The sequence below is a fragment of the Clinocottus analis genome, unplaced genomic scaffold, assembly GCF_023055335.1.
Source record: "Clinocottus analis isolate CAN_PGR_092001 unplaced genomic scaffold, fCliAna1.0.p SCAF_10, whole genome shotgun sequence".
Taxonomy (NCBI): domain Eukaryota; kingdom Metazoa; phylum Chordata; class Actinopteri; order Perciformes; family Cottidae; genus Clinocottus; species Clinocottus analis.
In genome coordinates, this window is record NW_027175821.1 from 6,553,439 (window position 1) to 6,566,215 (window position 12,777).

The 12,777-nt window shown below is 43.1% G+C and overlaps 2 protein-coding genes across 6 annotated transcripts; one reads left to right on the plus strand and one right to left on the minus strand.

Annotated features, from left to right (window-relative positions):
- Window positions 1-6,038, plus strand: rufy1 (RUN and FYVE domain containing 1). 2 transcript variants are annotated; one of them, XM_068584697.1, is made up of 17 exons: window positions 1-368; window positions 687-866; window positions 964-1,081; window positions 1,175-1,276; window positions 1,413-1,536; window positions 1,651-1,712; window positions 1,891-2,026; window positions 2,222-2,323; window positions 2,414-2,530; window positions 2,764-2,931; window positions 3,012-3,109; window positions 3,196-3,315; window positions 4,163-4,292; window positions 4,776-4,870; window positions 4,966-5,014; window positions 5,111-5,188; window positions 5,276-6,038. In XM_068584697.1, the coding sequence occupies exons 1-17, from the start codon at window positions 20-22 to the stop codon at window positions 5,417-5,419; spliced, it is 2,172 nt and encodes a 723-aa protein (XP_068440798.1). In that variant the 5' UTR covers window positions 1-19; the 3' UTR covers window positions 5,420-6,038. The 2 variants fall into 2 exon arrangements, with proteins under 2 accessions (XP_068440798.1, XP_068440788.1); XM_068584687.1 differs by having other exon boundaries at window positions 18-368; window positions 964-1,276.
- Window positions 6,030-11,776, minus strand: hnrnph1 (heterogeneous nuclear ribonucleoprotein H1). Of its 4 annotated transcripts, none has more exons than XM_068584724.1 (11): window positions 11,643-11,776; window positions 10,395-10,491; window positions 10,150-10,305; window positions 9,915-10,058; window positions 8,871-9,009; window positions 7,876-8,102; window positions 7,573-7,688; window positions 7,322-7,457; window positions 7,153-7,236; window positions 6,964-7,056; window positions 6,030-6,723 (listed from the first exon to the last, which is right to left on the minus strand). In XM_068584724.1, exons 2-11 carry the CDS (start codon window positions 10,474-10,476, stop codon window positions 6,626-6,628), a joined length of 1,275 nt encoding a protein of 424 aa, XP_068440825.1. In that variant the 5' UTR covers window positions 10,477-10,491; window positions 11,643-11,776; the 3' UTR covers window positions 6,030-6,625. The 4 variants fall into 4 exon arrangements, with proteins under 4 accessions (XP_068440825.1, XP_068440809.1, XP_068440814.1 ...); XM_068584708.1 differs by having other exon boundaries at window positions 7,861-8,102; XM_068584713.1 differs by having other exon boundaries at window positions 7,861-8,102; window positions 10,395-10,508; window positions 11,643-11,674.
- Window positions 11,777-12,777: the final 1,001 nt, after the last annotated feature.

The following is a 12,777-nucleotide window of genomic DNA, read 5'->3' on the forward strand; positions in this document are numbered from 1 at the left end:
GGAGGGTGGGGGGTCAAACATGGCCGACGAGGCAGGGGAGGTAAACACAGCTGTTGAGGAGAGCAAAGAAACACAACAGTTCGATGAGCCCGAAGTTTCGGAGACCGCGCCCGACGGCGAGTACGGCGACAGCGGCGGGCGGGATCGGACGGAGACGCCGCCGCCGCCGCCGCCGGCGGCCTCGGCTCCGGCAGAGAGCAGCTGGTCCGCTCCCATCATGTCTCTGGCTCGGAAGGCCACGGAAACGATTAGCAGCGGGGTGAGCTACGCTGCCGCCCAGAGCCGCCCCTCACTGGGGTCCGCTGCGAGCGCTCCGGCGGAGCGGGAGTCCGGACCGGATCTCAACAACGCTTCAAAAACACTTCCAGGTGGGCTGTGACTGTCACTCACCTTTGACCCTCGTAACACTCACCCGTTTCATCAAAAGTTAGTGAAGTTGTACAAAAGTACAGCCAGAAGGTCCGTCTCACCACTTCCTCTTGGAAAGTAACTGTCAGCTGTCAGCACACATGACTTCAAGATCATAATCTTGATCGCTAGGGTTTGGTGTTTGCCACTAACTACATGCATGGTATTTGTTTTGCATTTCGTGGACACGAGCATGCATGACATCTTCCTCCAAAGCCTGCATATTGTGAGACTGATTTAATTCAACGCTTTTCCTTTTTGTCTTGCATCTTTGACAGTTCTGCCCGCCAAGGACCCCATGACAATAGAAAGATCCAACCTTCTCAGCATGATGAAGCTGAGCATTAAAGTATTAATCCAGTCGTCCTTGAGTCTGGGCAGGACGCTGGACTCTGACTACCCTCCTCTGCAGCAGTTCTTTATTGTCCTGGAGCATTGCCTCAAACACGGACTGAAAGGTGAGGCTCACCTTTTGAACGGAATAGTTTTTATTCGAATTCGATCTCATGCCACCAGCAGAGCAAGCACAGATGAATTTTCCATTTTGTTTTTCAGCCAAGAAATCCTTCATTGGTCAGAACAAGTCCATATGGGGCCCACTGGAGCTGGTTGAGAAGTTGTGTCCAGAGTCTGTTAACATCGCCACAAGTGCCAGAGACCTGCCCGGCATTAAGTATGCTGTTGCAAACTTTTCTCCTCAGTATACCTCCAATGTAAGTTTAAGTTGGTTATTGGAGGATTCATTTTTCTTTCATTCTCTTTTCAGGACCGGCTTGGGCAGAGGAAGGGCTTGGCTGCATTTAGCGCTCATGCAGAAGACAGTAGCCGACTACATGAAGGCTTTGCTGGACCGCAAAGATCTCCTGAGGTTAGTAACCATGATATCTTATGTGGGCCAAATATAGCTGCTTTTTAGTACTTGTATGTATATTTGTCTGTTAACAGCTAATTCCCCAACAATTTATTTTGTTTCCCCAATTCCCTGTGTGTCTGGCTCCTCCTAGTGAGTTTTATGACTCTGGAGCATTGATGGTGGAGGAGGAGGGAGCGGTGATGGGCGGACTCCTTGTGGGCCTCAACGTAATTGACGCTAACCTCTGTATAAAAGGGGAGGATCTTGATTCTCAGGTGAGTGCTGGCAGGTGTTGTGGGCCCTCACATCTTAGCTGCTGCATCTCGTTTTCTCTTTGTGAGCCAAGTCGTCTGGCATACGCAGTGATCGGTTTCTCTTTCCACGTTTAGGTAGGAGTCATTGACTTTTCCCTGTATCTGAAAGACCCTGCCAACAGTGTGACACCAAAAGAGTGAGTGCCTGCTTTTCAGATGAACTGAGCATCTCACCTTCACTGTTGTTTTATCATGTTTTGAATCACTCTGGTCTGATCTTCGTTTGAACTTGTCGCCCCTGGCACGCCAATAGTTTAATCCCACACAGACCCAATGCGCACTCAAACCCGCCATTGCTTCATCTTTCTCTTATAGTGACCTCAAGATGACAGCCATATTGGATCAGAAGCACTACATTGAAGAGTTAAATCGTCACCTGAGTGGCACTCTTACTGACCTTCAGGCTAAGATGGACTGTATAGAGAAAACCAACAGGAAACTTGTAGAGGAGGTCAGAGCCTCTATGTATCTCTATCTCTGTCTGTGTGTGTTTGTGTGTGTGAAATATTGTGCTTGTAATTGGTGGCTTGACACATTTACAGATTGCTTCAATCGTCTAAAAAGAAGCCATTCCCCTCTAACACAGCATCTTTGTCTGTAAGCCGTGCTTCACCTGACTAATGAGCGCGTTTTATGTTGCTGACAGCTGACAGCGGCGACAGACAGAATCAACTCTCTGCGGGACGAACAGGAACAGCTAAGAAAGGAGAATGACACGATCTTGCAGTCCAGCCAGAAAAAGGAAGAGGTCAGAAGGCAACCACAACAAGTAACGCCACCTGAATCATTCCTAATCCAGGCAAATACCAAAACTGTAGAATGTGTTTTGTTTATCCAGGCGGCCCTTCAGGACAGCCAGGTGGAGCTGGAGACATACAAACAGACGCGACAGGGCCTGGATGAGATGTACAATGTTGTTTGGAAGCAGTACAGAGAGGAAAAGCGCATTCGCCAGGTTAGGCATCGACCGGCTATAAAAAGCACCAGAATATGTTGTGCATGTGGCAAATATAAATGAGTCTTCATACATAGCCACACAGAAGTCAGCAGCATGAGTGGTGAGGAGTCATATGGCCTCCTGCAAGCAGGAACATAAGCAACACTGCTGTTTGATTGTACTTGTTTGATTCCAGAACTGAATTAGACTCATGCCTGTTTGCATGTGTGTTTTGCAATGCATGCTGGCAGGAGCTGGAGCGTGAGTTAGAGCTCCAGGTGGGCCTGAAGCAGGAGATGGAGGTGGCCATGAGGCTGCTGGAGAAGGACACGCATGAGAAACAGGACACGCTGGCAGCCTTGCGGCTCCAGCTCGACCAAGTCAAGACTCTTAACCTGCAAATGTTCCACAAAGCTCAGGTAGACGCACAAGACTGCATGGTTTCTTTCTTTCTTGCTCAGACAGAACACACATTAATGCAACCTCTGTGGCTCTGAAGGATTCAGAACGAGTGGCAGAAAAAAAGCAGACTGAGGCGGTGCAGCTTGAACAGAAGATGGACGAAATGGAGAGAGCCATGATTGAACTGGAGCAGAGGTGTGTATTATGCAGGTTTTTCTTTTAAAAAAAAAAGGTTCCGTTTAAAAGTAATACTCTTCATCCTGGTTGATTGTGCCTCACAGACTGCAGAACTCGGAGCAAGAGCGCAAACAAAGTGACCAATCGGACAAAGACATGAGGGTTGAGCTGGAAGAAAAAGTGGATGCTTTGCAGAAACAACTGACTGACCTGGATACACAAAGGTTACGACTCACACAGTTGGAATTGAATTGAAACTGCATTATACAGAAGCACAACATGACTTTATACGTGTACTGCACATGGAATAAAAGGGTTAGAAACGCCAGTCTATAAACGTTATGCTCAAGATGAGATTTTAAACACTGTACTGATTTGGCTGACATGAGTAAATGCACGACTGAGGAGAAGTTAATGAAAAGTGCCCGAGCTCACACTTTATTTAAAGATGAGTAAAATCGGCTCCAACACTGATTTCAGTGACTTTCTGTACCTTCTCAAGTGGAAATGGTTTCCTACTTTGTGGTCTCGGTAAGGGAAGGACATTCCCTTTCATGGTGCGATAGACATACTTATGGCTCCTTCACAACTTAAGCTCAAACAAGTGTAAAATCAAATATTTACACAAAAGTAACCTGTATTAATTTAGATTAGAAGTCAGAATTAATGGGGATTCAGTAAAATGTTTCCCTCCCAGTATCTGTATTCTGACACAGACCAAATGTCTCATAGTCCAAATCAAGTCCACTTTAGTCACAATCTATGGATTCATGCAGGAAGTCTGCAATTAAAAAAAAACATTTAATTCCTGTCTGTTCAAGTCATGTGACTTGATCTCTGTCTATTTTTGTTTTACGCCAAGTACAAATTCGCTGCATCTCTCCTAAATTAATAGTAATCACGTATGTTTTTCTTCAACTGGCATTAATCTCACAAGTGCTAATGTTTTGAGGAGAAATACATTTCAATAACATTTTGCGGCGATGGTTGTTTCAGTCAGTTTACAGTCGGGTGTGTGTCGAACATGCTGATAGGATCAGGGTTAAATTGGTTTAAATTTTCTGTTCTCAGGCTCGGTTTGGAGAATGAGCTGCGCACTGAGAGGGAACAGAGACAAAGCCTGCAGAAAGCTCTACAGCAGGAACAGGACAACAGCGTCGAGCTCCGCACACAGCTGCAACAACTCCAGGGCCTTCACGCGGTCAGTGTCACACTCCATTACCCACGAGGGTCATTCAGTTCTGGAGGTGGATTCTTCTTTCGAAATAAGGAAAAATGTTTATACGCAGAAGTCTTTGAATGGTTTTGCGGCACAATTTAGATATTCCAGAAACTGAGAAACACACACTGTCCCAAAACGACCACACGGCAGAAGGGCTTCTTTATCGTAGCGTTCAGCTCCATTTGAATTCACGGGTTTCATCGCAGATCTGTTCCAAGATTATTTGCATTGGATGCCGCAATTTAAGAGTGGTTTCTGTTTGAACATGCCATGCGTAACAAATCAATATTTGCTACGTAATGGCAGTTGGAAGTTTAACTGGAATGGAAGTTCAACTAGTGCAACAAACTCAGCAAAACATTGTTCATCCCATTTAGTTTTTTCTTAACTAGGCAAATATTTGCTAACCGTGTGCAATATTGTGATGTTATGGTTCTCGTCTCCTGTGAATTGACGGTGCAGGAGCTACAGGATTTGAAGCATGAGAAGCGGCAGCTGCAGCAGACATGTGGGCAGCAGGAGCAGGCTCTACAGGAAATGGGGCTGCACCTGAGCCAGTCAGTACTTCACGTTTAAATTTTTTTTATTTTATGTTGGTAAAACGTGTTCCATTTCATATAAAGTTTGTGTCGCTTTCACCGTGTGTCCAAAGGTCTAAACTTAAGATGGAGGACTTCAAGGAGGTCAACAAAGCTCTGAAGGTACAATGCGAAGAATGCTTTACTTGTCCAATTGATGCTGTGATGTTTGAAGAGAGATCCTGACAAGTGCTCCTGTACATCCGTTGCTCCCATCAGGGCCACGCCTGGCTGAAGGACGACGAGGCCACTCAATGCAAGCATTGCGAGAAGGAGTTCTCCATCGCACGCAGAAAGGTAGTCTTTTCTCCACCTCGTCTCATATTAGTTGTACTTCTATAATCATCTTCAGATCAATGAGGCGTCCATGTTTGTGTGTTGCAGCACCACTGTAGAAACTGTGGAGACATCTACTGCAACACTTGTTCCAGTAATGAGCTGGCCTTACCGTCCTACCCCCGGCCTGTGCGGGTGTGCGATGTGTGCCACGCCCTCCTGCTGCAGAGAAGCTCCTCCACGGCTTCCTGACAGCTGTAATGTTTCTTCGAGCGCTTTCTAACACTGCACACGAGCACCCACTATGGTTTTATAAGTACTTGTTTGAAGAATGTCATCAAATCTTAGGGGGATGGGATTTGGCGTTCCATTTCTACGGTTGCCTGAAATTCAGGAGCATTAGTTAATCTGTATTAAATAAGATTTCTCCTTTTAACACTGATGGGATGAGCTCATATCTATCATATTTATGGATACTATGTTAAGGGGACTTGAGTTTGCTTCAAAGGTTGAAATCATTTACGGTATTTGTGTTTCTTTGGGCTGGAATAATAATTTGGCACTTGACTGACCATTTTAAAGTGTGTAGTTTTTCTGATTAAAACTATTAGGTAATGTTTAAAGACTATGTTGGATCATCAGTGTACTTCACTTTGATATTAATTGTCATGCACCTACTTTTTTACAGCTATGGCCCACTGCTGCATATGTGCAAACTCATTGTATACATGAGTGTAGAATGTTAACAAATCTAACTATTTTAGAATGTGTCGATTGCTACAAAGCCATCTTAATTTGGAGATGGTGATCAAAAGATTTTTATCTACGCATTTGATAAATGAATAAAGCCTTTTTGCAATGCTTGTTTCAATTAGATATTCCAGACTAGTTTATTCACTTTGTGCACAGGAAATACAAATAGCATTTGAAGCAGTAGAAACCTTCATGTCAGCAGATTTGAAATTCACTTGCCCTCCAGAAGAAGAAAAATGTATCACACCGTAAGAAAACAGAACATGCTCTGACCATGTGTAGTCTCAATTCAGATTAACATTTTAACTGGAAATAACAAAAAGTCATAACACTATGTAGAAGGTGAAACAAGGTCAAAACATCAGAAGATAGACACTTTCAGATTATTTTGTTTTGTTCATGCACTCAAACATTGAAACTAATGTTAACCTCGGGGGACAGCCAGGTTTATCGAGAACACAAACAGCACACATCCTTGAAATTAACATTTAAATCTGTGAGAATGGCGAAGACAAACAGTGTTGCTCTCAGACACCAGATGATCTCACTTCTCTCAAGATCATCCACTTAAAAAAAATACAAACCCTACCCCCTCAATATTTTCATAACCTCACCCTATCCTAAGTTTACTAGGTGAGACTTGCGTTCCAGTCCTTGCAGCAAAATGCTGAGTTAAAAAAAACATCAAATTATGGAAAAGAAAATTTACATTCCCCATCCCCCGCTCAGTCCATTCATAGAGCCTCTGCTTCCACCTCCTCCGCCGCCGCCGTAGTAACTGCTTCCCATTCCGCCCTGGTTACCTAACAAGAGAGAGAATACAAACTATAGGACCGGGGAGTTCCTTCAGGACTCGGACACAAAAACAATTTATTTCCTTTGATGTCCTTTTAAGCAAAAACAAATATACAGTCAAAATTTTGTTCTCAGGTTTCACCATGGTGCACAGTAATACTTATTAAATAAGTGGTATTAGAGCAGGAAAGGTTGAACTCGATTGGGGCTGCAGAAAAAAAACAACTTATAACAACGCTGACACTCACTGTAGTCACTGTAGCCACCCATGTTGCCCTGGCTGCTGTATCCACCAGAGTACCCTGAGCTCAGCTGGCCACCGCTGTAAGACGACTGGTTCCCTGTAGAGGACAGATCACAGATGCTGTTTTTATGAACGCAGTTTCACCAAAACAACAGATGCCACTCGTCTCACAACCTCTACAACTGAAACTCACCCATGCCGCCCATCATCTGGCTGCTGTAGGCTCCGTTACTTCCACCTGCTGTTGAGTTCAAGAACAGCTCCACATAGCGGTGCTCTGAAGGGCAGGGAGAGACACAATTATCATCATTATGCAAACACACGCAGGGCGGAAGTGGTTAAATCACAAATTTAAAACTCACGCATGTTAGCTTTGTCTTTGGACATGGCTGCCACAGCATCTTCGTGTGTCGCAAACTCTACATCTGCCTCCCCGGTTACCCTGCCGTCCGGGCCGATCTCAATGTGGACCCTCACTGGATTCAATGGCGAGAAGAACTAAGGAGGACACAGTGTTAAGATATGAGCTGAACATCTCCAATATGCAGAGGGAAGACAATTTCAGCAATCCAGTGGTCATGCACGTATTTTTGCAGTCGTTCCCCTGACTTACATTGTAAATGTCTGTCTCTGAGGCTCTGTAGGGCAGGCCCCTCATGTGGACACAGTGGCCTGTTGTGCTCTGGAAGGAAGAGCCGCCGCCATCTCCATATCGTCCATCCGATACACCTAAACATTCGTTATCAAGATTAACACACAGCCTTATGAGGACTCTACTCTGCATTTTAAAATTGTATTAATCCTATTGTGTATTGTTAGCATGATGGGAAATAGGGCGAGTGGTTAACTAAAACAACTGCAAACCGACAATTAATCAGATTTCAGTTCACTTGACACCCACCTCCTCCATACCCACCTCCTCCATAGCCACCGCCTCCACCACCACTGCCGCCGCCTCCGCCACCTCCACCGCCACCTCCGCGACGCATTCTCTCATAGGATCCCCCTCGGCCCATCATGTTGTAACCGCGACCACCCGAGGGCCGGTCATAGGGGCCCGGTCTCTGCATGCCCATGGGCTTTCGCTGGGGTTCGTAATGGGTCCGCACCTCAGCACGGCTACTCTTGAAGATCTCAATGTACCTAAGAGCATAGAGAAAGCACAATGAGCGCATGGGGATTGAACCAGCCTAAGCAAGGCTATACTTGCTCAATACTGATGCAACTGTGCTATTCAGATGCTGTCATGGTGTAGTCCAAAGGTAGTAATATCTTTGAGTGCTTGAAACTATTTGTTAAAACAGTAAATCAACAGTAAATAAAAAGAACAACTTATTAACTGAGTTGCAAAAATTAAGCTGTCCAAAATGACCAGGGCCTTATTGACTTTTACACATTTCTTATAGTTACCTGAAGTTAGTTATACAACTGATTCAATACAGCGTCCTGTGTCCTTTCCATGACAGCCATTGTCCTGGTTTAGAGGTACAGAGAGGGCTCCAACCCTCCTGTAACTCACTCTTAGCATTACCTGTGACAGTGGCCTCCAGATCCATGTGTACAGTGGCCCTCTGATTTTACCACCAGGGAGACTCCTTACCATTTATCAACCTGGACTGATGTTTAGTGCCGAGACACCATTTGTTCTCAAAATTAAGCATGTACTCTAGTTAACGACTCGTGTCATACTTGTGAATGGTGCCCAAGCACTAATCTTCCCATTGAACATTGTGAATGTGTGCCGTATTTCAATCCAATATGACAATTTGTGTATGCATTTGTGGTGAAAATTACAAATATGTGTGAATTAGCCAAGATTACTGTAGTGTCCGATTTGCATTTGGTTCAGATGTTGAGGGTGCACACCATAAGAAAAGCAACTTATCCAGCCAACCAACCAACCATCCCCACCTGTGCCCTATTCTTTCCTTGTGTTTCTTTAGAGCCTTTTCAGCTATATCCTGTGAAGCAAACTGCACGAAGGCCTCCCCCGTACTCCTCCCCTGGATGTCCACCGGCAATGTTATCCCATTTGGCACGATTTCCAACCCTTTAACCCAAGGACAGATAACCCCAGCAGGGGACATATTAAATCACATGCCCAATCACAGAGAGAACTTTCTCTAAAGAGAGATAGAAAACTTATGGAAAACTCTACACATCATCACACATACCAGTTCAGTTTTTAACCAGTGACTGGCTATTTAAAAGACTTATAGTTACTATATTTTGGGGATAAAAAAAGAAATGAGGATAGAGGAAGAAAATGGAAAACAGCACTGTGTGGGAAATCGGGCTAGAATTGGTGTGTTGATGAAGAGAGAGAAATATCCTGGTGGGTGACATGAGTTAAAATTACTAATGGCTTAGTTGGAACTAATGTAAAACTTGTCGAACTGTTTTTATAAGAATGAGGCATTCAAAAGACAAGGGTGTGAGTAAATGAGAGAGGAGACAATGATACTGGGGCAAGAAACTGTCTCAGTGATGAGTGAGACCCTTTCCATCATTAGAAAATTACCAGTAGGCACGAACATCAACATTTAACTATACCTCCTTACAACATCGAACCCAAAGAAAGAGAAAAAAGTGATTAAATGGACTTATGATGGATATGATGGGCAAAAAGGGAAAAGGGTGTTTGCATAACAGATTTCTGCCCCCGAGCTTAACATGGTCTTTAACTAATTCCTCCATTTCAATTCTAAACTAGTTTCCCTTTCTGGCGTCACTTTCTCACGAATCACAAATTCAAAAGCAAAATTCTATAATGTAATAATATACATTACATTGTAATTATTTTCCAAATCCAAGTTTACTTCTTTGTAAAATCAAGAATTGGTTATTGTCCATAGCAGAAAGGATACAAAAAAGGAAGATGGAGGGAAAAAAAGGAAAAGAAACATAAAAACAACTTGACATTAAGGAAGCTAACCACCGTAAGGCTTTTTATACCTGAGAAAAACTGCACTATCTCCTCCTTGCTGCAGCCAAAAGGAAGGCCTCGGAGCCGGACAAGCCCATCTCCTGCGGTTTCTGGGCAGTTTGGACCAGTGTGCTTCATGACCCAGTCCATCTCGACGTTGTTGGATTTAAAAACTGTATCACAGGATGTACACCAATCAGTCAACACAGCATACGTTTTAGACAATTCATGTAAGGGTCATTATCTGTGAGCAGTTGTACACACCCTCGACATATCGGTGGCCCATAGTTTCTCTGTCCTTCTTCACTGCAATTTTCAGATCTTCCTCAGTCTCCATTTCGACAAATGCCTCACCGCTGGGACGCCCTTCTCTTGTGTAGGTGAAGTGGATGCCACCTCCATTGCTGATCATTTTGCAATCTGCAAATGCAATGTATATATTAAAATCAATTGTAAATGTTTTAATTAAAGAACTACCTTCTAATAAAAAAAATATATGAATAACCTACCTGAGAAAAACCTTTGTACTTCATCCACTGAGCAGGACCATGGGAGACCCCTGATGCGTACTACGTATCCCTCATCGGCCATGGCTTATCACAATACCTGAAGAACAATGTATTCTAAGTATAAGAGAATAGGACATACTAGTATATAGATCATACATTCAAACCATAGATCAAAAGTGCCAGTAAAGGTGGACGTGTTGACACAATCTTCTATCATGGTATTTAACATTTTCTTATCTAAACTTCATATTCTGAATTTGTGTTACAATTCTGTTCTACTTCATAAGCACTGTGCTCCTCATTATTGCTTTAAATATACATCACAAGCGAATTTTGATCAATTAAATGGAAATGGACGGGAATTACAAAATAATTTAATTCCCTTCCACGTGCTAGTAAATTCCAAGAACATTGGTCTTTTTGTCAAAGTGGAAACACTAACTTCAATGCCTGAAATTGAATGATATTTTAGTTGTCACTAATATGTATGCATGTCTACCATATCGGTGGTACATTCACGTTACAAGCTTGGACTCAAATACTCACTGAGCTAAACATGTTCCCGACACGATTTTACTCAAATTAGGTTTTTAGAACGTTAACGGTGTGAGTTACACGGGCCTCGTTAACGTTAAATCTGTACGAGCATCAGTCGGCAGCGCCATCTCCAGGCCGTTGATAGCGCCAACCGCTAGTCTATAAAAAGTATATCACGGGACTTTACCATGCAACAAAGAATGTTCTTGTCTAGCAATATAAATCGCAATCAATTATCAAAATGTATATATTTTCTTTCACTTTCTCGTTAAAAAAAAGTGACCACTTCAGAAAAAGCGCGAACGCGGAGTGGTGAGCGTTACCAGCTAACTTTAGCGACATAACGTGGAGCTAAGTTACTTTCTACCGCCAACATGTCTGGGGTTAAAGCGTTAGGATTCATTCGCATGAGGTTGCAGAAGCCAAATTACGAATCTGTAATTCGTACTTCATTTATTTTTGGACAGGATGCGTGGCCCCCCGCACGCTCACCACCGCACCCAGACCGAAGAACAAAAGCGGCCCTCTCACCCGGCGCCATGTTATTAGCGTTAACTGTTAGCTAGGTCTCGCGCCAGCATTAGCTAACTAACGGGATAACAATAGTATCTAATATACACACCAGCAACGACGTTATGCTATTCGAGTAGGCAAAGTTGGAAATGCATTACGATAAGGCAATGAAAATGATATTTAAACAAATGAATGTACCTGATACAAACGTAGATACCACACGCCGGAGTATGTATGACCAGACCTGCGTGATGCAGCTGAAACCTTGTACTGGGTTGCCAGAACTGTGTAACAACCCCCTTTCGGGGACTACAAAAAGCCTCACTTAACTCATCGTCGCTTCCGTCCCAAAATGCAACACAATCACATTGTGCAACATCATCGGACATTTTAAATACTACTCTTATCAATATTAGAATATTTATTTGTTTTAAATTGTATCAAATTTCAAGGATTTGAATTGAGCTTAATCTCCTGATATGTGTTCAAATCCCACGGTTAAAATCATAGACCGTATATAAGAAGGTAAAAATTTACAGAAAATGTGGGACTTTTCACATATCTGGCAACCTACTGAATAACCAATCGCCGCCGAATTGCTTGCGTCCACGCCCAAAAATGATGACGTTGCCGCTAAGGCCCTAGCTGGCCGGGTGCATCTCCTGGCCAGGCTTTCAAGTGAAAGATACTCGGATTACATTGGTCTCTACTTGTAATTATTTAAAGGAAGAATATGTGTTTACCCCCCTCCCCAAAAAAATGTCACTAACAGTTCACGAAACAGTAACCTAGTTAGCATAAGCTTGTTTCACCTTGGAGTTATTTTAATAGTTATGAACAAGCAGCTCTCAAATTATTAACAACAAGCTAATCAAAGATGTTAGACTGTAGCGTGGCAGCCTCAAAGTAATAAAAGTAAGCCACACATAGGTCACTTGTTGAAATCAGTGGACCACCTGAAATGTTTGGTGCAGGAGAAATTTCCCTGCCTTAGCAACTTCAGAAGTACCCTTCAGCAAGGCATGTTGCCTCCTCCCGCTTTAGAGAAGCTATTTGGTGGCCAGTGGCAGGCCACTATAATAATGGTTTCCAAGTATCAAATTAAAATTGAAATGACTTAAATTAAATTTACTTAAGTCAAGTAATTAAATATAGCTTTGAAATACTGTTGACTTGAAGAGTTTTATTGTTTGCTTTTTTAATACACTCCAAATACACATCATTGGGAAATGTAGAACTCTCTAGTCATACTAGTTACTACTCTAACTAGTTACTAGTTCGGGGGGAAGTCATAAAATATGATGCATGCAGTTTTTTTGCGTTACCATGTTTT